General features: G+C 45.4%; 3 protein-coding genes and 1 long non-coding RNA gene across 4 annotated transcripts; 3 read left to right on the forward strand and 1 right to left on the reverse strand.

Annotated features, from left to right (window-relative positions):
* Window positions 1–12,156: 12,156 nt before the first annotated feature.
* On the forward strand, window positions 12,157–14,437 carry GDF9 (growth differentiation factor 9; the record flags this gene model as incomplete). Its single annotated transcript, XM_082771293.1, has 2 exons — window positions 12,157–12,586; window positions 13,488–14,437. 2 exons carry the CDS (start codon window positions 12,157–12,159, stop codon window positions 14,435–14,437), a joined length of 1,380 nt encoding a protein of 459 aa, XP_082627419.1.
* Window positions 14,438–17,313: 2,876 nt separating this feature from the next.
* On the forward strand, window positions 17,314–18,349 carry UQCRQ (ubiquinol-cytochrome c reductase complex III subunit VII). Its single transcript, XM_082771294.1, has 2 exons — window positions 17,314–17,524; window positions 18,123–18,349. The coding sequence occupies exons 1-2, from the start codon at window positions 17,371–17,373 to the stop codon at window positions 18,215–18,217; spliced, it is 249 nt and encodes an 82-aa protein (XP_082627420.1). The 5' UTR covers window positions 17,314–17,370; the 3' UTR covers window positions 18,218–18,349.
* Window positions 18,281–20,628, reverse strand: LOC309883335. Its single transcript, XR_014318438.1, has 3 exons — window positions 20,521–20,628; window positions 18,853–18,949; window positions 18,281–18,410 (listed from the first exon to the last, which is right to left on the reverse strand). It is a non-coding gene; the product is annotated as an uncharacterized lncRNA (long non-coding RNA).
* A 1,728-nt stretch (window positions 20,629–22,356) lies between these two features.
* LEAP2 (liver enriched antimicrobial peptide 2) lies at window positions 22,357–24,427 on the forward strand. The gene is made up of 3 exons (XM_082771295.1): window positions 22,357–22,445; window positions 22,867–23,006; window positions 23,899–24,427. The coding sequence occupies exons 1-3, from the start codon at window positions 22,389–22,391 to the stop codon at window positions 23,933–23,935; spliced, it is 234 nt and encodes a 77-aa protein (XP_082627421.1). The 5' UTR covers window positions 22,357–22,388; the 3' UTR covers window positions 23,936–24,427.
* Window positions 24,428–24,662: the final 235 nt, after the last annotated feature.

Below are 24,662 nucleotides of genomic sequence, written 5' to 3' on the forward strand. Positions count from 1 at the left end.
CTGGTACAATTTCACGGCAGAGGCAGGCTCTCTGCTTTCTCTCACAGCACTCAGGTACAATGGTGTCTTTGTTACGGGGAGGCTAAATAAATAATGTAGCCATTAGATGTCATAAAGAAAAGGAGCATTACACGATTAAGCTCGGGGCAGCTTTGCCACTCTCCCACGTAACAAACGCACGGCGAAGGCACCGCGGGCTCTGCCGGCAGTTTAATCCAGCAGCTTGCGTTTTTTTAAGGGAAAAATTGCAGAGGGTCAACAGAGATGCAGAACACAAAGGTCTGGGGCATTAAGTACAGTTCAGTTCAGGATAATGACTGATAACAGGTATTTCCTTCCCACATGCTTTCATTTACTGCCTTGGAGCTTATGAATGCATAAAACCAGCAGGACCCAACTAACGCCTCTCGAACCCAGCTTTTAAAGAAAGCTGTCTGCCTTGCAACCCGAGCACACAGTTCCAGAAGGAAAAGCAGTATTCTAATAATCAAACTCAAAGAAGAGTCTCCAAACAAACCTGGTTCGTTAATCTTTTGACTGCCCACATACCTTCCTATTTGGTAAGGACTCATTTGGCCAGTGGTCTGGAAAGGCCAGTTAATCATTTAAATCTTGTAGGCTCACCAAACTTCAGAAGGCAGGGGGATGACAGAATGATGTGCAAATCCATTTTAAATTTCAGATTTATATTTTAGGAAACATGTATTTGCTTTTCTACTCAACGCTTTTTGCTAATAAGGACCTTATTCTGCAAGCTCTGCACAATGCAAATTTCACAACTTTTGGGGGAGTTTTCACTATGGAAAAAAAAAAAAAAAAAAAAAAAAAGAGGAACAAGTTTCAAGATGTCTTTCATATGGTAAAGTTATAAGAAGTTATTAACAGGAATGCAAGAAGCACAGGAAGTGTCTGCTCTGGAAATTCCTACAAGTGGATATACAAGAAGATACAACTGATTTCTGCATTTTAAATCTCATTTTATATATTAAAGGAGCAATTTTCCTAGCTACCCAGCAATACATTCTATCAGTCTTCATCTAATGACTGACAATCCACTAGAAAATCCCACTGACTTCATTTTTCATTTGATATGAAGAAATCCCTCTTATTTCACAGTCTCTTTTATATAATTTATGCAAAACTACTTGCACTATGTGTAAGTATACACAAAGGTGTTTTGAACTCAGCACTTCTCAGATGCAGAGCCAAAGGCAGCTATTCTGTGGGCAGATTTGAGGCTACACAGTGATTTACCCACATTCCTGCAGTAAGTTACTGGCAGAAGTGGGGAGAGGATAAACCTTCTATTTCCCAGCTGCCTGCCCTATTCACTAGAGCAGATTTCCTGTGCTGGATAATCGTGCTACACGCAGGCTTTGTGGGTGCATTTCCAAGGGTCAGCTCAGGTAATGGTCTCAGGTCCTTAAGCCCCAGAGACCTAAGGTTACATGTGCAAGCTCATTTTCCCTTACCATGCAAGAATAGGCTCCTGACCCTACTGAAGTGCCACCTCAGACACCTTTGACTCAGATACCTTAGAAATACCACAGAGGCAATTCTAAAGCCCATGGCACTTGCCATGCACCTTACTATGGATGTAAGCGTCCCCTTACAGGTGTTGGTAGCAGGACTTCCACATGCCCTCTACATTCTAGTGCTCAATTTATAGCAAAATAAGTTCAAATAATAAATTTAAAAGTACATATTTTGGTTTTGTGCCAAATAAAATGTTCCATTCCTCCACAAATTAAAGATTTAATTTTGAGGCATTGTGAGTATGCAAAGCCAACAAAGAACTGCCAATGTGTCAACCTTATCAGTGGTGTAACTGAGCAGTGCTTAGCCTGGTGAGGGCTGCAAAATGCACCTGAAGGCAGGCGACTTCTCTGGGTGGTGAGCTCCTCCTGAGGTCTCCTGGCAGCTAAAGCAGCAGAGGCCTGAGGATGGCACTCGTACACCTAAGGGTCCTGCAGCTGAGTTGCCTTAGATCGACTTCTACAAAGTCTTCAGCAGCAGGGATGGGTGAAAGAGGAGGAGGGGGGAGGCACAGACAGGTGCAAACTGAACACTTGCCACCAGCAGAAAGACTGTGGTATGCCAGATTAGACAAAACCCCAAGCAGTATGTGCTCATCTGACCTTAGGCTGGAAGGGCCCTTCGATGTATAAATCCCCCAGCAATGTGGAACATGCGCCTGCTGCCGCTGCGGGGAATCAGTGCTGATGACCTCCCCTCAGACCCGACAGAACAGGCATTCCTGGCACCAGCCAGGCTGCTGTGGATTGAAATTCCCCATCAGCCTTGGAGATAGCAGGGAGTATCGGCAATCTGAGACCCCGGGGCAGCACATCGCTGCTGTTCTGAACGTGCCAAAGCGGGGTGGGCGCCGCATTCAAGGCTTGTACAAATCTCCTCAATCGGACCCACTGGAACTGCAATCATTTCCTTACAAGGTTTGGTGGTGTGAAGAACTGAGCTGGGCAGCTTGGAAAACTCAGATGCTGGTCACTTCTCAGGACAGCTTTGATAATGCCAGCAATATACAGGAAGCATTAAATCGCTTGGTTTCTTCAGTATCTGTTATGAAGCCGAGTCATTCCTGAGTCTTCAACATCCAGCCTTGTAGAAATGGCCTGTGATACTTTAGATGCCAGAACATTCAGCTGTAGCAACAAATATCTAATGTGATGTGATTATCTCAAATACAGAACAGTAGAAATTCAGAAGTTAATGGTGACTGTTCAGAGAAGTACAACAAATCGTCAGGTCATGCCCTTACATTTTATGGGCTCCAAGATTATTACAAAACTCAGCTCAAACTGTGTGCTTGCTATCTACACCACTTGTTTTACAACACTTGGAAAGTTTGTTGACAATTTTGAAGTAAACAATTATTTGTACTTGCGTATTAATAGCTTTTTTTTTGTCCAGAAAAAAAAGACCCAAAAAAGCTGATTCATATTTTTAGCATACAAATCAACATGGAACATTTGCTTCAAAACAGGATTGAAATTGAAATTGTATTAGATAGAGACTCACTGTACAGTACAGTACATTATTACTCCTGGACAGATGAGTAGCAAAAAGCTGTTATTTTTGAATACTGATCATAATCCTCCCCTGTTAGTGAAACTTGCAGTCTGTACAACAGATGTAGGGACAGGTGCAGGAACGCCCATGATACAAGAAATAATCTTACATAGCTCCACGCAACGGAATGCTGCAGTGAGAATTAACTCCTAAAGAGGAGAGATGTCACTGTGCATTTGGGATGAAAAATAGACAGGTTTGTATATTCTAGAAAGGTCCCACGTGTATCAGTATTGCCTCGTGTTTCCTGCTGCAGGTACTTATTAAGACAAATGTTTATCCATTTGACTGGAATATTCCAGCTGGAGAGACATCCACGGGTTTGGGGGGTTAGTTTTTTTTCCTAGGGGGTGGAATTGTCAGATGAAGTTTTCCAGCTGTTTAAGGCAAGGCTCAGAGTAACATATTGACTTCAAAAGGTAAAAAAAAAAAAATATGCTGATAATCCTTCTTTATGAAGCACTGGATCTTGTGGTGTAGAGTTCAGGCAAAATCTAGCAACAAACAACTGCACCAGATGCCGATTGTGATGTATCTGTGAAATCTGAATATTCTCAATTTGTGAACAAATTCAAATCCCTGAACAATCACTTTGCATAAATTCAGTCGAAATTTGACATATTAAACTTTGCATGCAGGCAACCCACATGCAAACTCGGGCAGCCTGGGCTTGTTTTGGCACAGAGGTCGGCACTCAGAATTAAGGGTGGTGAGGAAGAGCTGTAAGACAGGCAGGGGGACAAAGCAAGAGCCAAAGGAGAACTGGGGCTCTTCAGACAGAGAAGGACAAAATCTGAAAGACCAAGATACAAAATGGAATGTAACTAATAAAGACAAGTATTAAGATTTCTTGACTCAGCAATGAGGTAACGTTGCTAAACAGCTTACAGTCTATGTTTAAAGGTCCAAAACTGGTCGTTACTAAAAGCTAGTACACAGTACTAGAGCTCGGCCTGGAAAAGGGAAAGCTCAGCTTAGAAAGCTGAGTACGTTGCAGGTCCTCAAACTGTCAGTGTGAAAGACTCGTCCCCAAGACATGTAACGGCCTGGTCAAAGCAGCCCCAGAACTGTCACTGGGCATCTCAGAAAAAAATACAAATGAAATGCCTGCTAAAGGAGGTGAGCTGGAAAGCTGGTGTGGAGGGGGACAGAGAGAAAGCGACTGGTTGGATTAACTCGGATTTGACTTCGTCTGCTGTTGACAAGTCTGCGTTTTCAATCTTTGTTAATTTACAGCTGCTTATTTACATGGATTATTTACATTCACTCACTTCCACATTTCCATACGTTCAATGTATGAAGACTTTCCAAGTTCGAGCACTTTACATATTGCTGTGCTGCAGTTCGGAAGCATTTGGGCTTGGACCACTTCTTTCATTCCTACTGCTCTGTAGGCTGAGAGCTGCCAGGGGCAGCACCAGAGGTTCTGGGGGCGAGCAGAAGTTCACACAGATCCCCAACCTAATGTAGCCAGCAGCATGGGTCACTTTGTGTCCCGGCATGAGGAGCCAGAAGCACACGTGTCACCTCACAACCAACACCCCCCTGAACTTAGTTATCTTCTGGCAGGAAGGCCACGGCCGTATTGATGTAAGGATGGATGGCTCTGAGAGCACAGGCACTCTGTTAACTTCAAGTCACCTGAAGGCTTGGTTGTCAGACTATGGAATATTTAAATACATTTATTCACATCTTAAAATGTGTGTAGTCTGACACAAAAACATAAATTTCCACTGTAACTCTTCAAAAAGTTTCTTCAAGGCCCTCTGAAGTAAATGGCACTTTCACTTTGATTTCAGTGTTTTGAATCAGACCTAAACCAGACTCAAAGAAACGGGCAGAAAATACCCAAATGCAATTCATCTTCTGCATGTCCTTGGGAAAAATACAACCCTCTTTTAAAGCACGCTTACATTTGCCTCTCTTGTCTGAGTGGGCAAAGCAGCCAGCTCCAGAGCCGGCCTCGTGCTGGGCCAGCACTCCCAGTGCCAGCTGGAAACCTGGATCTCCTCCGTGTACCTGCACAAACGGTGCCTGGCATCCCTGTGCCAAAAGATGAAGATGCAGGGAACAGGAATTGGAACGTGTTTTTTAAAGACTGAATAAAGTTACGAGACATCATTGATGGCAGGTTGGAACATATTTCTAACGCAGCTTTTCCTTTGCAAACAACTTCTAAAGAAATTAAGACTTGATTTTAATAACCAAGATTAAGAAAACATCATAAGCAAAGAGGAACTAACTGTGATTAGTTCTTTTTTCCCCTCCTCTTTGCTTTTAGTCATCTGTATCAGAATTATGCATGTGTAAAGCTATTTTAAGAGAACAGTCGCAGAACTCCCATTGCACTTGTGCCTGCCCCACCCTGCAATTCCTTTTCAGCCCCCGTTTCACTGGGTTACACCAGCAGCCTCCTGGCAGGCCCTCACGCTGCGCTCAGCCAGCACCAGTTTGCAGCTCCCAGTTGGCCAAGGCCAACTGGAACCAGCCACGAGGGTGACATGGGACAAAGGCAGGGGGTTCATCCCCTGGCACAGCCAGCCCAGCCACAGCTGGAAGCTCTTGGAGATTCCGGTAGGTTGAGGGCAATCTGCAGACACTGAGGTTACTAAAAATCAAAGCGTGTGCATTTTTTGGAGACTTATTAATGGGCTAGACTTGGGAAGGCTTTCAGAGGGAACAACAAAAGGCACAGCCCTGATGCAAATTCATGCAAAACAAAAATTAGTTCCCTTCTCCAAGGCGTGGGAAATGAACTTGTCAGGGACGGATCAGAACGACCAAAAATAGACAAGGCAGCATTTTCTCCCCTAAGCTTGTTCTTAGCACCAGAGGATTCATTTTACCCACTTTTTCCCCCAAGTCTGGATGAAGCAAGGAAGCAGGGTGCAAATTATCAGACCAAGTCAGAAGGAGGAAACGAGCACACTAAACTAAGCACCGAGCCAGCCGGGCAGACCCCTGGGTGGTGGCTGGGGGGCACCAAGGCTGCCCCTTTCCCCCCGGGCTGCCCCGTGCCCTCGGTGGTGCCCAGCCCTGGTTCCCTGGCAGGCCGGCACAGCGCTGCCAGCAGCAATCTGCCCCTCTGCGTGTTGGGGCTTGCACCTTAGCACTAAATAGAGCCAAAAGGAGGCAGAACCGGGGCGTACAAAGCCCTCCCAGGCAAATTCAGAAAAACCTGCATTTGCATTTTCTCTCGCCACTCGTAAATGGCTGGAAAATCTTCTGTGAGCCCCCCCGCACGCGCTTGGAAATACTTTTCTCCCTCAGTCACACCTCCCCGCCCCGTGTTCATTCATCTCGGATTTCTGTTTCCGAATACACGCCAAAATGTTCAAGTTTTAACTTCAATATTTTCCCATTAATTCCCAAACTTCGGCACATACCATTGGGAGATGCTCCTCCGTCCCAAACACATCACTCCGGGAGCATTTTGAGCACAGAGCGCTACGGCATGGAGCGAGGAACTGCTCTCCCCAAAACCACATCCACCTCTACCTGCCACTGCTTCAGTCCCGGCACTGGGGGCTGCTGAGACCTCTCCTTCCGAGAGAAGAATCCTATTAGCAGGTCTCTGCACAACAGGAAAAGAAGGGTCCAGGCAATTCCTGCCCCCGTGATTTCTGCAGGAAATAATTACGCGGCTCAGGTCTTTAACAGAGAGATTTAGCAGCCTCCCGCTGACGGCAGCACACACACGGCACATTGTTACACGCCGCAGCTCCTTCAGCCCTGCGACCCCGCGTGCTGGAACCCCTGAAAGGATCCCTTTGGCCACCGAGACCACACCGCCTTCGAGAAAATCGCTTTTCAACCCCGGCTGTTCTCGGCAGCCCACGGGGCACCGAGGGTCCCCACCCCCCCATTGCCACCTACCTGGGGCAGGCTGCTCCCCTGCTGCCCCGCTCATCGCCCCCAGCCGGGCTGCGGGGTCCCGGGGGGGTCCCGGGTTTGGTCCCGGGGATGGTTTCGGGTTTGGTCCCGGGGGTCCCGGCCGCAGCCCGAGCCCGGAGGAGCCGCAGCCGCGTCCCGGGGCGCGCTGGAGGCGGCGGCGGCCGCCGGGGGCTCCCGTGTAGGGGCAGGGGGGCAGAGCCCCGAGGCCACGCCTGGCAGCGGGGCCGAGCCCCGAAACCCCCCCGGGACTTGCTGCGGAGCCCAGAGGCGAGCCCAGAGCCTCCGGGGAGCCCCAGCTGGCAGCCGGCGCGTCCCGGGCTGTGTTATGGAAGGGCCGCGGGGGCTCCCCGGCTTCTGGGGTTGGTCTCTGAGGTTCCCTTCCCCTTCAGCTTCTGCTCGAAAATTTGCCAGGCAGGCAAATATCTCGGGAGGGGTAACTGGGACCAACCGACAGCACAGAGCCCCAGCTGAGCTCTCTGTTCCATGGATGTTGGAGATCTCAGCTGTCCACGCCAGGGCAAGAAGAACACCGAGTGAAGGTCCCAGCTCCTGGGTCTGTCAGAGGTTATTCCGAGTGGTTTTTTGCCTTCTCTTTTCTAAAAACGAGGAGGGGAATAACTCCTTCACTCCTGTCTGCATGCTTATGAAAAGCAGGAAAAAAAGCAGAGCTCACTGTAACCACGTACGTTTTTCACAAAAACTTTCTGGACATCTTTAACACCTTACACATACCTGACTACGTCACGTTGGAGAGCCCCACGTGACAGCAAAGCCAGGCTGTGGGACCTGACAAACCCAGCAGTCACCCCTCGCAGCTGCTTCCTTACCAGAGGATGCGTTTTGAGCAGCCACACAATTTTGTGCAGAGCATGCAGCTGGGGAAGGCGGCATTCAGCTCGCAGGCCAGGTAAATGCTATTCCATCCAAGGGAAAAAGCAAGAACATGGAGCCGAAAGGCAAGGAGGAAAAGGCAGCAAAAGCCATGCTTGATGGCAGCAGCCCTCAGGCTGCATTAAATGCATTGTGCAAATAAGCCTTGGAGCCACGTTACGGATAAGCGTGCAGCTCCTGCCTGGAACAGAACCGCTCTGTGCGAACTAACAGCTGTTGGTTAACTTCAGATGGTTTGTTTCAATAAAAACTTAATTATATTAAAAGACTACTTCATTCAGCTACCACATGGTCTGTCATATTTGTAAGGGTGTATACAAATCCCCCTAGCTCCTTTCCAAAGGCCCATGCACAGTGAGCTCCTAGGGGAGCTTTCAGTCCCTGCAGGCCGTGCACCCCAAGCCGTAACCCCTCTGGTCGGGCTGGGTGCCTACCGCACAGAGGGGGGGCAAGGGGAGGTGTCCCCCAACAGAGGGTCCCTCGGGAGCCTTGCACTGTGGTAGCTGCTCTCTGCAGCCGTTGTTTCTTTGCAGACAATGAGCTCTCATTATTTTTTTAAAGAATATCTGATTACGAGGAGAAAGCTGCGGGTTTCCATGGGATATTTGCTTGGCAGGTGGATCGTGGGTGACATCGTGGCACTGCATATCTGCATCCCTCACCAATCATCAGGTGGATGACAGAAACAGGGTGTGAAGGACTTGTAAACTAAACTCTCGACACAGAAGAGCTCTAGGAGAGCACTCCACAAGCACGTACATTCACTGCTGCAGAACTGAAGAGGTTTGACCGGGGTAAGACACGGGTACCAAACGGCCACCAGCAGCCTGAGCCGCTGGGTGAGGCCACCAGGCTGCTCCGTGCTGATCGTTTGTGTTCACAACAGGACGAGGAAAAACCTTTCTCACACTGCTGCCTGTTAAGTCACTAAACTCATGCACCAAATGAACCAGCTAACTGATTGCCCTGTCAAGAACATTTATTAATTCTCACAAGGCGCCCACAAGGTCACAGCCCTGGTGTTACACCACACGGTCAGCACGGCCATGCCACCTCAGGCAGCTGGAAGGTAAAGCACAAAGGGACGGCAGCAGGAACAGCATACATGAAAGCTGCATAGCTAGTAGGAGAAATAGCCTGCGTTAAAAAAAAAAAAAAAAAAAAAGGGATTCATAAACTATCCATCAGAGCCTTGGTTTCCATAGATTTCACCTACATCCCCGGGTAGGTTTCACTTATTTTCCAGAGCTCTCTGGGAAGGCTGACCTCTCAGCTAGGAAACAGAGTCCTCTGTAGGACAATTTAAGTATGATAATGACTGGGAAAAACCTCATCCACCGTGGCTGTTAAAAACAGCTCAAATGGCAGGCACAGAGTGGCAAACAGAGCCCAAACTTCTGTCTAGCATCAGCTTAAGGACTCACTGATGTTCTCATCTAGGAAATAAAAATGGGCAGGCTTGAGCAGAGCCTGCTATCATCAGTAATTAAAAAAAATCTGTTTTATACTATAGTCACAACATCAGTGGTACATATTTTTTAGCCCTAATTCTGTTTTGTTGAACAATGACACGTATACACACACCAGCTCATTAAAATAATGTGTTTGATCTTTTTGGTTTATGGCAGGAAGAAGCGATTAGAAGTAACAGGAAACATTTCTTCCTTTTAAATTGTTAGAAATTGCTGCAGCTCACATCTGTACCGCAGACATGCAGCTCAGCATTACCTCTGTACGGGTAGTTAGCTGAGCTTCTGCAACATCATTAACCAACCCTGCAGAGAGCACCTGATGCTTCTTGTATTTCAAAGTGCACTGAATCAGCTCGGTGAGCCAAAAGGAAAACACTTTGTTTATCAGGGCACAGCAGCTACACCTGTGATTAATGCTTTTGCTCCCTTGTGGTAAGAAACAAATGTAATGATCTAGCTACAGGGTAAAGCCACAAATTCTTCAGCTCTCTTTTATAGGAATTTAAAGATTGCTGCCAGTTTACGACAGTACAGACTGGGTACTCAGTGTTTCCCAAGGAAGAAAAAGGAAAAAAACAGTTTCTGCTGCAACAATCTAATGACTAATAACAGACTGAATACATGTTTCAGATATGTAAAACACAAGAACAACAAACAATAGCAATTTTAAAGAAATATCCTGAAACTGATCTCCTTGGACATTGTGTTTTACTAAGCAAGAACCTTCAATACCTCCAGTGACCGTGCCCACCTGCCCACAGGTGTAAGGATGTGAAGCCTTCACTCACACATACCTGCGGTCTGTAGCACTTCAGGAATCCTGTCCCAGTGCTGAGAAACCTGAGTCCATTAAAACCCCCAGACACCGATTAACACTACCCGTAACCCGAGGATGAGGGGCATCGGGCTGATGGCCCCCAGCAGCTCCCAGCCCTGGCCCCCAGAGCACCTTCAGATTTCTCCCTGTCATCGTGCTCCGTGAAGGTGCCTCTTCAATGAGGCATCAGCTCAAGTTGGATGCATTTGATTTTGCTCTCTGCTTTGATTTCCAGCAAAAGAGCTAATAAATCTGGATGAGTTTTATGATCAGGCCACTGAACTTTTCAAAAGAGCAGAATATCTCTGGTCAGGGCTAGGCTTAAATCCTCGGTTACAGATTTCTGTGACCTTTCACCTGTTTCATGAACTTCTCGGTTTACTTAAGTAAACATTTCTAAAGCTACATGTTCAAGAACACTCTTTCGAATGCAGTGTATATATAAAAATATGCAAGATTATTTTGGCACATAATAATAGTGAAGGATTTGCTCCGCCTTTAGCGTTCAGAAGTATCACTCATGTCCTGCTGAGCCTTGAATTGTTCGAGATAGGCTTAGCTGTTCTCAGGTTGTCCAGTGATTTCAGCACAATAAAGCACACATTCACTTCTCCTTGGATTATTTTCCAATCATTTCAGCTCCCTGAATGGACTGCCCACAAGATGTGATAAGATCAGAATCAGTAAAGGAGAGAGCAGGAATGCACACGTGGTTTGTAGCAAGGAGCAGTGTTAGAAAGCAGCTTAAATTGTCACGGAACAGCAGAAACTGTTGTTACATGTCTGAACTTAACGTGAAGGGGGACTAATTCATATCCAGAAGGGAGGAGCAGATCAGCCTGTCAGGTGCAAGGATATATTTTTAAAATGAACAAAGCCCCTGATCAACTTATTCAAAGCAGTTTAAACATAGCTGACCTTAGATGTGACAGTATCCCCCTCTTATCATAATCAAAACAGCTTTAACAAACCTAACAAAAAGGCAATATTGTTTCAGAAGATAGATTGTTATCTGAATTCACCTTCCACTGCAAATCAAAGAATGCCAGACTGACATTTTGCTAAGTTAATTAAGCATTCTCTGAACAAGTACTCCTTAACTAAGCCTTGTGATGTGAAAGTCAGATTATGGGTGACATTTCACTAGATTACTGATAGCGTAGCTCTAAAAACTAATGCCATGAAAACACACTTTCTTATGCATTTTCCTGATTAAATAAAAGAAACCCCATCCCTTTCATTATGTTGCATAACAGAAGCTCCCAATACTCCTGAAGCAACCAGTGTTACTCCAGGTAGAGTGTCCTGGAGCACACTCCAGACCGCTGGTACTGACTGAAAAAACCACTCTGCTTTATTGCTTGCCTCAGCTAACACTGGAGGTAAATGTGTGCTGGAAGGGGAGTGAGCCTGAGGGTACCACAGCCACAGTTACCCCTCTCTCAGGTGGATGTTATCATCCACTGAGAAGCAAAATTTGAGAAATACATTAACAGCAAATGAAAACCAGTTTAACTCTTTTTTTGTTATCTTATTATTACTGATGACAATAATATTTAACATTTTAGATATACTTAGCGATGATAATTAGCATTATTACTGACATTTTCTTAACAGTTAACTCGCAAATATCAAAATTTGTGCAAATAACAGGCATTCAGTTAGACTGGCCAGTATTAGCTTGTCTCCCCGGCTCCCTCTGGAGGCTGATAAACGAACGCTCTTGTATTGCCATTTACCACGTGAGAAAGGTTTACGCTGAGAGTAAGGATTTTGCTTACAAAATGCTCTCATGTGCAGCAACTCTACCCTGAATGCAAACAAGCATGTGGGCTCCGCAGCCAGCTGCAGGTCTTCCTCCTCGGTTTCTAATGAGAAAGAAACCTCCCTCCCATGCCACAGCTGCAACATATATAAGGGCTCACGCTCACAGACTCTTTTTTTCTTGAATATTTTAGTGGAGGTGTTTTTTTGGCTGCAGCCCTAAGAAGTATGGAGGGTACCTGGAGAATTTGTGTTTGTTTCTATTGCTATATTCACTGGCTTTCTTCTAGCATACAGTGTGCCCCCCGCTCCAGGGACAGTGCAGTATCTGACAGGATCTCTGGGTTATTGGTAGCTCCTGAGGATGCCACCAGTGAGCTAAACCCATTGTTGAGGCTGCCAAAAGGTGTGAGACGTGGATATGCCCTCCTGCCACCCCTTCTCAAGGTGCTGTCTGACCAGGGACGCCAGAGCTGGGAAAGCGAGGCCCCGAGGCTACAGCCAGACTCCAGAGCCCTCAGGTACATGAAGAGGCTCTATAAGATGTCTGCTACCAAGGAGGGAATCCCCAAGGCCAACAAAAGCCACCTCTATAACACTGTTCGACTCTTCACCCCGTGTTCGGAATGCAAGCACAGCCACAGGGACCTAATGACAGGTAGGTGTGCAGCGACCTGAACTTCCAACATTCAACTGGTTGGGGTTTATTTTGGCATGTTCCATGCTTGCAGTATAGCAGAAAAATATCTTACTCTGTTAGAGTTGTTGCTGCTTTAATGCTGATGGCTCTTCTCTTAAACTGTGCAAGCTCTTTGTAATGTGCTTCTCTTTAAATGGCATTAGACAAAGACTTCCCCATAGTCTGGGAGCTGACACAGAAAAGGTACTGTGGTTAAGATCATATTGATGTTTCTGCCTAGCACGTTTTTCCTCTGGTTAGAGGAAATTCTATAATCAGTTTTAAACCACATAAGAAATTAAGGAAAAAGTGGCTAGGAAGGGCATTATGTTCCCTTCCAATGCCTATAGCACAAGAATCCTGCTACAGGATGACTCTTTCTCCTTGTCTTGTGCTTTCCCTAGGAAAGAATCATAACGAAATGTGTGAAGAGTAGAACCCCTGGTAAAGCAGGGTCGGGTCTGAAAACTAGGGTGGCTGAGCACGTCACTGACCTTTTTTTTAATGTGGTGTAGTCAGAGCAACAATCCTTGGCCTCTAATTCTACTTATGTGACTGGTGATGAGTTGTCTGAGTTTTCCTGACTTGGATTCCTCCACTGGGACAGCCAGATAACCTAGAACACAAACATCACGCTCATACACAGTAATGGCACTTTGAGGTTGAGGATTGGTTAAAAAATGTCTATGGCTAAAATTTCCTGGCATAGTATAGTCTACTGCTTTAAAAATATACTGTCAGTTAACAGTTAATTGTATGATTACATATCCTAAATACAGCAATAGTTAAAGTAGTAGCCTGAATCTGAACCAACTTCAGTATGTATGTCTTCATGGCAAATTAAGGTACAGTAACTGCAAAATTTTGTTTCCCTTCTCAGGAGACCTTCACTCAGGGGATTTGCTCTTCAACCTGGATCGTGTTACTGCTCTAGAGCACTTACTCAAGTCTGTCTTGCTCTATTCATTTGACACATCTGTTCCCACTTCTTCCTTTACATGCATGTGCCACTTGTCTGTTAAGGAGCATGATTTTTCTAGCCAAGTATGTCCCAGTGTTTCTCACGCTGTAGCTTTTAGCCTGCACTTTGAAGTTAGAAAACGCAAGTGGGTGGAGATTGATGTGACTTCTTTTCTCCAGCCTCTAATTGCTACTAACAGGAGGAATATTCATATGGCTGTGAACTTCACTTGTCTGATGGGTGATCCACAACATGGCACTGAACAGGACAGTTATATTAATATGGCTCTGGTTCCCCCTTCTCTTCTCCTTTACTTAAATGATACCAGTGAGCAAGCTTATCACAGGTGGAACTCACTTAGACGTAGAAGGAAAAACCCAGTGCGGCCCAGGCAAAGGAGCAGTCTGCTGGCTGATATTATCGATGACGAAAGAAGAGAGAATCTGCAAGGTAAAAGGGCCTCTCGGCGTCGAAGAGATGAGAATCTGAACGAAGCTCCAGCAACTCCACCTTACAATTTGAGTGAATATTTCAAACAATTCCTGTTTCCTCAAAATGAGTGTGAGCTTCACAGCTTCCGTCTGAGTTTCAGCCAGCTAAAATGGGACAAATGGATAATAGCGCCACACAGATACAGCCCTCAGTATTGCAAAGGGGACTGTCCGAGGGTCGTGGGGCACCGTTACGGCTCTCCTGTGCATACGATGGTGCAGAACTTAATATATGAGAAATTGGACTCGTCTGTTCCGAAGCCCTCTTGTGTTCCTGCTGAGTACAGCCCACTGAGCGTGCTAACGATAGAGCCCGATGGCTCCATAGTCTACAAAGAATATGAAGATATGATAGCTACTAAGTGCACTTGTCGGTAGTGGGTGAATCCTAATTCATTTTACACTTAGCTTGGGTATTTTGAATTATCAGAATACCTGCAGCATTTGTCTAACAGTTCTTTAAAATCGGTCAGGATTTAGCATGTGATTAGTAGGTGTTTACATAATAGCACTTATTTTTGTAGCCACTCAACTTTTCTACAATGTGAAATTAAATGTAAATATCTTTTTATTGGAATAATCTTGCATTTAAAATATGAAAGATTTCAACTACCAGATGCCTATTTTAAGCTGTTTTGTTATAGATTTAAAAAAAAAAAAAAAGGAAATAAATGCCTATCATGCATACCACTTAAGCTCAGTGCCTGCTAGTCTTCCTCAATATATAATGTTGTAATGATATTTCTGGCAAGCCTCTATGGAAAGAGGAAAGACTCTGATATTAAAAAATTACTTTCTCGATTTCTCACTCTTTTCCCTAACACCTTTTTTCTAATTCCCCTAGCAAGAAGACAACTGTTTCCTGCAGTTCTGTTTAAAAAAAAGTTATCAGGCTGTCCCTTGCTTTTCTTCTGTCATGTTCCTCAAGCTTTCTCACCAATGGACGGTAAGAATTTAAAGAGAGAGATTAAAAAAAAATAAATCACTGAACTATTTGAACACAAACATGCAACAGCTTACAGATATGCTATTGAGAAATCTTGATCTGTTTTTTAGCACAATATACAAGCTCGTCGTGGTGTTAGGGTATGGGATTCTACATGTAAAACTATGCTGTCACATGCTTCTGAGATATGTGGAAATGTTCAACACTGACATTTAAAGGCCTTTAGGAGGCTATTAAATTAGTTTATTTAAATGCTGGTAAAATTCTAGTAGTCTGATATGAGGTGTGAAGATGTAGGGCCATAGCTTCATTTCCTCTCACAGTAAGAGTGTAGGTAACAGCATCTTAATTCTGTATGTTTTTAAACAAAAGCTTCACCAAGACTAACGTGTTTTCTCCTAGATTTTTCTAGTTACAAGAATTTTGCTCAAAACACTTGTTTTGGTTTGGGGACCCATGCTAAGATGAGGCTCACACAAAAGACAGCTTTGATGTGGATTTTTAACAGAAGGATGTAGTGTAACACTGTCTTGTGTGGTTTTTGTTTTTCTTTAAATTGCGAAGACTAGCCTTTAAAAGGGCTTCCAGATGTATTAATGCATAGTCCCTGACTTCCTACTGGACTCTAACATTAGAGCCTGACCCGTGTAGTACCCAAGGGCTTGGGAACTCAGTCTGGCAGAGAAAGGCCTGAACCCGAGGGGCCGTGTGTGACTTCCCAGGGCTGTGACAGGACACGAGCAGTGCTTCCCCTCCTAGATGTGAACCAGTCGGTGCTGCTGTGGTGCTTCTGTGAGTGAGGAGTACGCCTTCTGGAGTACCCTGCGGAGGCACAACGCTGCCTGGTGAGCGGTCACATAACTTCCACCAAAAGAGGCCTCTGACTGGGGCTGCTACCTAAAAATAGTGCTTGCTTTGGCTCTGATCGGAGGTGCAGCTGGAAAACACCAAGAGCTCAAGGCAAAAACCTTGGTGTCAAACAAAATCCCAGCCCAGGTCAACATTGGGCTTGATTGGTGTAAAGAAGCTTCCCTGCCCAGTGAGCGTTGCTCCCACCACCACCTTTCAAACTGGGGGAATTCAGCCTCACCAAATGCTTTTGTGTTTAAAACCGTGTCCCTTCACATTATTATTTTGTCTCATTTATAAAACTGTGGCACCATCATTTAGTGTTCTTTGTTGTGCCAATGTCATTTGGTGTTTTTTATTGTGGCAATGTGTTTTTTTTTTCCACATGGTGTTTTGGGGAGGATTTACATCTGTGAGGGGATGCACTCACAGCCTTCACATTATTATTTTGTCTCATAAAATTGTGATAACATTATTTATTTATTTATTTATTTATTTTACTGTGGCAACATCACTTAGTGTTGTTGTTTGTTTGTTTGTTTTTATAGTGGCAACATAATTTAGTGTTTTCCATGTGGCATTTTGGGGAAGATTTACATCTGTGAGGGGATGTGCTCACGGCCTTCACGTTATTATTCTGCCTCACTTATAAAATTGTGGCAATATCGTTTAGTGTTTGTTTGTTTGCTTTTTACTGTGCCAACATCACGCAGTGTTTTCCACGGGGCAGTTTGTGCAAGATTTACATCTGTGAGGGTATGCGCGCACCGCCTTCACATTATTCTTTTGCCTCATTTATAAAATTGCGGCAAGATCGGTGATTTTTACTGTGTCAACATCATTTAACGTTTATTATTGTTGCAACATCGCTTGGTGTTGATTATCACAATGTCATTTGGTGTGTTTTTTTTTTTACTGTGGCAACATCACTTCGTGTTTTCATCGTGACGTCACTCGATGTTTTTTTTTACCTTTGTCTTTTTTTTTTTTTTTACCTTTTTTTTTTTACTTTTACTTTTTTTTACTTCGTCTTTCTTACTTTACTTTTTTTACTTTACTTTTTGTCTGTCCTTTTTTTTTTTTTTTTACTTTTTTTACTTTGTCTTTCTTTACTTTTTTTTTTACTTTTTGCTTGTCTTTACTTTTTTTTTTACTTTTTTTTTTTTACTTTTTTTTACTTTGTCTTTCTTTTTTATTTTTACTTTACTTTTTTTTTACTTTTTTTTTTTCTTTTTTTACTTTTTCTTTACTTTTTTTTTTACTTTACTTTTTGTCTGTCTTTACTTTTTTTTTTTTTTACTTTTTTTTTTTTTTTTTTTACTTTTTTTTACTTTGTCTTTTTTTTTTAACTCCACCCGGACATTTTGGGGGAGGACCGACACCCCCTTGAGGGGGGGGGGGGGGATCCTCCCGCGCAGCCGCCGCGCCGCCCGGAAGCGGAAGCGGCATCTCCGATGCCGCTTCCGCTTCCGGGCGGCGAGGCGGCCAAGGCGGCGGTCGCCAAGGTGACACCGCCATGGGCCGGCACTTCGGGAACCTGGCGCGGGTGCGGCACGTCGTCACCTACAGCCTGTCGCCCTTCGAGCAGCGAGCCTTCCCCAACGTGCTGTCGCACGGGCTGCCCAACGTGTGGCGGCGTTTCAGCTCGCAGGTCTTCAAGGTGGTGCCCCGTGAGTATTGGGGGGGGGCTGAGGGGGAGGCCTGAGGGGGATTGGGGGGGGTGGTGAGGGGGTTAGGGGGGGATCAGGGGAAATGGGGGAGGCTGGGAGGGGAATTGGGGGGGAATGGGGGAGGCTGAGGGGGAAGGGGAGAGGGTGGGGGGGGACTCAGGGGGGTTAAGGGGACAGGGGGAGGCTGGGGGGGGAATGGGAGGGGCTGGAGGTGAAGGGGAGGGGGTGGGGGAGGCTGAGGGGGACTGGGGGAAATGGGGGAGGCTGGGAGGGGAATTGGGGGGGCTGGGGGAGGCCAGGAGAGGCTGGGGGGGAATGAGAGCGCCTGGGGGAGGTCGTAGGGATTGGGGGGGGAGGCTAAGGGAGAATGGGAGGGGCTGGGAGGGAATAGGGGGACTGGAGCAGGCTGAGGGGGACTGGGGGAGTCGGGGGGGAGGAATGGGAGGGACTGGGGAAGGCTGGAGGGGAAAGGGGGAGTCCAAGGGGGACTGGGGAAGGATGGGGGAACAGGGAGGGTTTGTACCAGGTGTCTCGTGAGCCAGCCTGGCGCAGCTTTGCCTCCCCCCTCGCCATCCTCAGCGCTCTCCTCTCTTTGCAGCCTTCGTGGGCGCCTACCTCCTGTACTCCTGGGGCATGCAGGAGTTCGAGAGGCTGAAGAGGAAGAACCCCGCCGACTACGAGAACGACAAGTAGCCAGCGCCACGAGGAGATGTCAGCGGAGATGTTAGCGCTGCGTTATCGGCGTCCTGTTGCTAAGCGAGTTCATGTGATTGGGATGACGGGGAGATAAAGTGCTGGCTAATAAACTTTAACTTTGTCTCATGACTGTGTGAAGCCCGTGGCTTTGCGTGTTGAGATGAGTCGTATGAAATGTCTCTGGTTCACTCTGTACAAAGGGATGATCAGGTTAAGGTACCCTGTGCTCAAACTACTTTACTTTACTTTTTACTTTACTTTTTACTTTACTTTTTACTTTACTTTTTACTTTACTTTTTACTTTACTTTTTACTTTTTAATTTACTTTTTAATTTTTATTTTACTTTTTACTTTACTTTCCAGGCTCTTTGCCTCCCGTTTCTTTGAGACACTTCCCAGTCTAGTTAGCGTAGCAAAGGCTGTGTTCAGCTCTCCTTGGTTAGAAATGACAGCTCAGGGTAAGCTCTTTGATCCCTTGATGTTTCCCTCTCCAGCCACTTTTTGCTTGAAATAGAATCGTTCCAGCCGTGATACCCATGAGAAAACAAACAGCCCATCTGATACTGCCCAAAACTGCATGAGCTGGCTGACGGCTCGGAGCTGAGCGTGGACTCTGCCCCGCATACACCTACCTGGTTATCATCTTTATTAACGTTAATCGCACGATAAGCTGCCATTCTGCTGGCTGCTTAGTGTTAACGAGCCGAATTAGAAGCTTCTTCGTGGGAACTACAAGGAGAAAAAAAAGATTATTTTGACACCTGAGGGTGATCTCAGGAGCTTTATTGCTACTGTTTGCTTTTAAATCTGTGCCTAGGAAATTCACCCCCTAGCATTAAGTGTGACACCCTTTGCTCTCCCCAGGCCAGACCGTTTGGCTCAGTTCTTTATCTTTTTTTTTTTCCCTTAGTCTTGAGCTGATTGTCTCAAGCTCGTGCTGCAAGCAAAGTAACTCATTTATCTCCCTGTTGTGCTAGTCCCGTAGCTGGTACTGAGCATTTATCTTATCTGCAGAGGGAGTGACGTTCTCCGGGGGTAGGTGCTCTGCGGGCTCAGGGCTGAGCCGTCTGGGAATACAAAGATGCTCGGCCTCACTTCAGGAAGCTGGGGGCATGCAAATTGTGCAGTCAAATGCTTTATGGTTTTGTACTCGAGCACAGTCAGAGGCTGCCGTGACCGGGAGTAGTACCAGTGCTCCCGCTGCACCACAAGCAGCCTGTGCTTCAAGCTGCTTTGGCTCAGCAGTGCTGTGCAGGCAGCCTTAGCAAGACGGGAGCATTGAACTGGCTGCAGCTGGGAGGTGGCAAAGATGTCCCGAGGCAGGCTCTGCTCACAGCTCTTATTTGCATCCTACTTAGCCCCAAAGGGCACCGGCAGCCGCTTGTAGCCTAAATAACAGGACTCATAGGCTTGGTACAGCCTCAGTACTTCCTCAATCCCTCTCTGGAACCCTAGAGGCTGCGCCGCTCCTCGCAGCCTCTGCGATGCGGTCTCTGCCCCCGTTCACAGACAGCTGACCTCTGGCCTCGCCGGCTGCCAGGCTCCTGTAAACACCGTGGCACGTTCAGCCCCTGCCGCCGAGTTTACCCACGGTGCTGCAGCCCCGCAAGCACCACTGGCAGCCCCGGGATGGGGGCTGTTCCCTGCCTGCTCCCACGGCCGCAGCGCCTGTCGCAACCCCCCCGAGGTGGCCTCAGCTTGCAGGGCTTCAGCCCCGAGCTGCCCCTGGGTCCAGCCGGCGCGGCAGAGATGCAGAACCTGGCATTTCCACACGCTGCCAGCAGCGATGGCTCCTGCCCGCTGCGTGGCATCGGGGCGTTGGGCTCAGGGCTGTTTCAGCGTCTGAACGCCGTGTTTGAGTTTCCCAATCTCATTTGTTTCTGTTCTCCCTCTGCTAAATGTTCAAGGGGGCCGTGGCTTCGTACTGGCAAATAGGAGACAGCGGGCTACCATCTTAATCATCCAATTATTTCTATTGTCCCTTTGCTAAATATTAGGAGTGCAAAGCAGCAATTTTTTTATTTATTTTTTTTTGGTGGTGTTGTTTAAACCAACATTTTTGCTTTGGCTTCTGAGTAGCCAGCGGTAGAAAGTGAACTGCACTGGATTTGCATACATGGAAACAAGCAGTCCAATTTTTTTTTTTAATTTTCTTGCACAGAATAAACAGATTGCTGCTTCAAAGGCATCTGCAGCTACAAGCTGACACTGTTAGTAACCTAGGACACACAACAGTTTTGACACATCATCACACAGTACTAATCTTAGCTAGCCAAAAAAGCTGAGGAACAATGACTTACTGAGGACACGGCTGTCAGAGCTGAGCTGTCATTTCACATCCTGTGCTCCAAATACGCAGCCAAGACTACCACTGTTTCTTTTCTCGTCTCTGCTCTACTACAGTGCCTAGAGAGACAGCAGAAATTAGAACTCACATGCATGGAAGGAAAGGACTTAACGGGAAAAACAATTGAGAAATTCACAGCCAGATGTAAAAGAAACATTCCAGTTCTGTTATTTGATCTGCAATTATTTACTGTCTCATTTCCTTCCCTGTGTGAACACAAGGAAGGTGAAATGAAGAAGGGGTTTGATTCCTTCCCACAAGGAAGTAAGACAAACAGGGAAACAGTAAGGAGCCCCAGAAAAGGAATAACTCTTCCAATAATAGCTTGCAGGTGATATGCTGCAAAGAGATTTTATTTAATCCCAGTGAAATTTGGTCTAAGGGGTAATCATCCGTAGGCAGGAACCTGACAACATGGCAGGCATTATCTTAATCTCAGTAACTTGCCTTCCACGCTGGCACTTATACGTCCACGTTAAGCAATCACAGAAAATGTAGTCTGTTGCTTTCATATTTAGATTTATAATTTAGCTAAAACAACTCATTATTTTATACGCTATCTTCCCACTTGAAGTAACTTTCAAAGCAGGGTGCCTCCCAGCCTCCACGCAGTGCTTGCCATGGCTGAGCTGGTAGTGTTGCTCTGCAAGCTCATAAACCATTTCCTTGACAGATACAGAACACGCGGACAGATTTGGGAGCCAGATGCATAAAATATCAGAGACGAGGAGGAGGAGGAGTACTGGCAAGGTGCAGCGACAGAGTAGGGATCTTACAAACACCTCTCCCACTTCCCAGCGGGAGACCAAGTGGGAGTAGTGTGTGTCTGAACGGAGACTTTGGGCAAGATGAAAGGTAGCGTGTAGTTCTTTTGAAACATTTCCTCCAGGCTGCTGCAATCTCTTCTCACATCACCACAGAAAAGTGTAAGAGTGCCTCTAATTAACTCTAATCTGTCCCCATCGGTGGGAGCTGTTGTTGGCAGCTTCTAGAAGACCACTCCCGAGTTGTGCTGTAAGATAGAGGCAGACCACAGCAGAGACGGCTCGTCTAAAGAAACCATGGTCTTGCTACGTGGAGCAACTCAACTCCAGAAAGTCCTGACAGCCATCTCCTGCTTTTAGGGTTAGCTGCCTAACTTATCTTTAACAGACTGGGATCCTTGTAAGAAGAGGTCTAAGATTTATCAGGAATTACACACTTTTTACACTTCAAAACCCACATGAAAAGTACTGCATCCACTTTTTAAGCACGACGTTCATGGAAAGACAGGTTAGAAGTAACTTGCTTATGATTCTTTCATGTACCCAGAACGAGAAGCAGAACCAAAAGTACCATTTGCTGCTCCAAATAAACTCGGTAGGACAATACTTACCTGCCAGCTGGCAAACCCAGAGCTGCGCATACTGTGAATGTCAGAGGAGTTAAATAAGGTTGTTATAATAAGGCTTTTGATCTTTACCACACACTTTGGGCCACCCACCCTTTTGCTTGCAAGTGCAGGATGGAGTTCTGGTAACGTGTTAGGTTTTAAAAAAAGGAACAGTTGGCAAATCTGGTAAGCTGACCAGACAAAGTACAAGTGGAAGGAGAGTAAATCATTAGCTAGATAGACAGGCCTTGAACCAGATCGCTTCGGTAGATGCTAACTTTGTAATTCCCTCTTGCTCTGAAATGAACTTTGTTCCTGTAATGACTGACAGCTGATGCAATGATAAGAGAATGAAGTCTATAAAAATCTGGCTGAAGCTTGGCAAGTTCTATTCAGGGCTCTTCCAACCTCCTCCGCCTCCAGCCGAAGCAGCAGCCCATACTGTGAAGATGCACTGTTTGAAAGTCATGGCAATCTTCTTATTCTGCTCGCTGCTGCTCAGCCAGGTAAGTAGAGAGAACTATTTAAAATGCTAGCGCAAACAGCCAGGCAGTGAAGGAAAGTGTTAGGAGCTACACGAATAACACTAACTGCCAGAGCCAGAAGTAAGAGCAAAGCTTTTTTAGCAGATTCAACATCCTGAAGAAGTAACTAACTGCTTAGAGGGAATACTGGGTTGCTCTGAGATGTAATTTAGCAAATAATTCTGCCTTCCCTCTCAAGACAATTAAAAATGTTGATTTTTATAATTATTTCTTTAGGGTTAGGATATAAGCAATTGTACTTTAACAGAGCGCTTTACAATCTGAAAACAAGAAAGATTTACAGTCTTTCACTTAAAATGTATATGATTGACCACAGCATCCAAATGACCACCTGCCTACAGCTGCTGAGTGCTCCTGACAGCTGTGCCACAATCTGTTTCAGATGCACTGTGCTTCCCTGCACCAGCCACAGCCCCACCTAACAAGGCAAAGGCGGATGACACCGTTCTGGAGAGGAGTCTCACTGAGACCCATTGGAGCCTCATGCAGGGATAACAGCGAGTGCATTACAATGCTATGCAGGTAACTAACCCTGATCAATAGAAAGGCTCAGGAATACTTGGTATTATATTATGGAGAGGAAGTTCCCGGTTATTCTCATTCAAATAAGACATGGGATTAATTCTGGGCATAAAAAAAAAAAAAAAGATAGGAGGGGGATGGATGGAGCAATAGATTTAGACCTTTTTTGTAAGCAGTACAAACAGAACAGAGTCCAAATGCCCTTGATGACAGGCCTTTGTAGTTTCACTGCAACCCAGAATAACCATCTTTTCAAAAAAAAAAAAAGGCAACCAACCATAGAGTCCCAGACAGCTTTAGGTAGCCACTTAGAAGCCTTAAATAATAATCCATCCTTAAAATGGTGAGCACTGTAAAGTGATTACTGAAGCTCACTGTTTCAAAGCTAAAATACTAAAGCAAACATAAGTTATCCAACTACATATAAAAAGTGATTAGTTAAAATTACTGCCTAGTGCTTGAAAGCTGATTTTGTGTGGCACTTACTGTACTTACACCAGAAAGCAAATGGAAAATGGGTAAAATAGATCCATCTACACACAGATACTACAGGAAATAACAGTCGGGTTCCTACTCTGCATGCACCTGAAATGCACCATTTGGTTTTAACAATTAACGTGGTTGAACTATAACAGCAGCTACAGGAAGATGAATAGACAGGAAGGCATTTTTGTTGTGTATATTTTTTGCACTAGAGCCTGGCCATATAGCCCTGGGTAATACGTACTTTGGAGTTACCATGCAAAGCAAAGAACATAAGATGAATCGAGGCAAACTGAGTCACGTTAAGCTGAATACAAGCACTGGTGTAATAGCTGAGCCCTGCTAAGGACAGACAGACCTGCTGGAGCCCTACACAGCTGTCAGTGCCTGACGGTGGTTTGTTTTCCAGGAAAAACCGCTGCTTCCTGAGATCCGCCTCCGAGTGACCTGTCATGATGAAGAACACCCATCACTGTTACTGCTAACAATGCTCCGCTCTACTTGTGAAATATTTATTGACCGTTCAAAAGCTAGGACAGTGAATCAGCAACAAGCACATTCGACATTTCTGCCATAAGAACTGGTAAAAGGACTTCAAAGAGCTGGACAGCATTCAGTAACCAAGGCTGTACCTCTGCAGCATACGCCTGAGGATGACTCTCTGGCCAAGCTCAATAAAAGGACCCTGCATCTCACGTTTGTTTTGTTTTTTTATAACTGTTAATATATATTTTTTTAAGGTGTGGATTAAAAGTTTATATTCAGTAAACAACCTGGGTTTTTCCTTGTATCCTGTGAGCAAAGTGTATGGTGAGTGCACATCAGGCATTTCAAGTAGGAATGCTTATTTCAAACTGGACTTTAGACATTTATCCTTCAACCTGGCAAGTGCTTAAAGTAGATCACGCTTCCATCTCATTTCAGTCTCAACAGCTGAACTCTTATCAGTACTTCAAATAAAGGCCTGTCGGAAAGAGGGAACAAACAAACTGATAATAATACTGCTAGCAGATTCAATACGCCAAATATATCTGGTGATAACTAGAAAATGTATTTACTTTTAATTACTTCTAATCAAAATTGCCCAAGTAAGTCCTAAACTGACCTCTTCCACTGAAGGATCTTCTTATTTCAAAATAAATTTATTAAAATCAGATCCATCTTAACTCAGAG

Source organism: Aythya marila (assembly GCF_965140915.1).
Source record: "Aythya marila genome assembly, chromosome: 14".
NCBI lineage: Eukaryota > Metazoa > Chordata > Aves > Anseriformes > Anatidae > Aythya > Aythya marila.

Bases quoted from the DNA above. Each gene is read 5' to 3' on its own strand.
- LEAP2 (XM_082771295.1), top strand. From the start codon at position 22,389: ATGCACTGTTTGAAAGTCATGGCAATCTTCTTATTCTGCTCGCTGCTG. The intron at 22,446-22,866 runs GTAAGTAGAGAG...AATCTGTTTCAG, and splicing joins GCTCGCTGCTGCTCAGCCAG to ATGCACTGTGCTTCCCTGCA. The intron at 23,007-23,898 runs GTAACTAACCCT...TTTGTTTTCCAG, and splicing joins TGCATTACAATGCTATGCAG to GAAAAACCGCTGCTTCCTGA.
- UQCRQ (XM_082771294.1), top strand. From the start codon at position 17,371: ATGGGCCGGCACTTCGGGAACCTGGCGCGGGTGCGGCACGTCGTCACC. The intron at 17,525-18,122 runs GTGAGTATTGGG...CTCTCTTTGCAG, and splicing joins GGTCTTCAAGGTGGTGCCCC to CCTTCGTGGGCGCCTACCTC.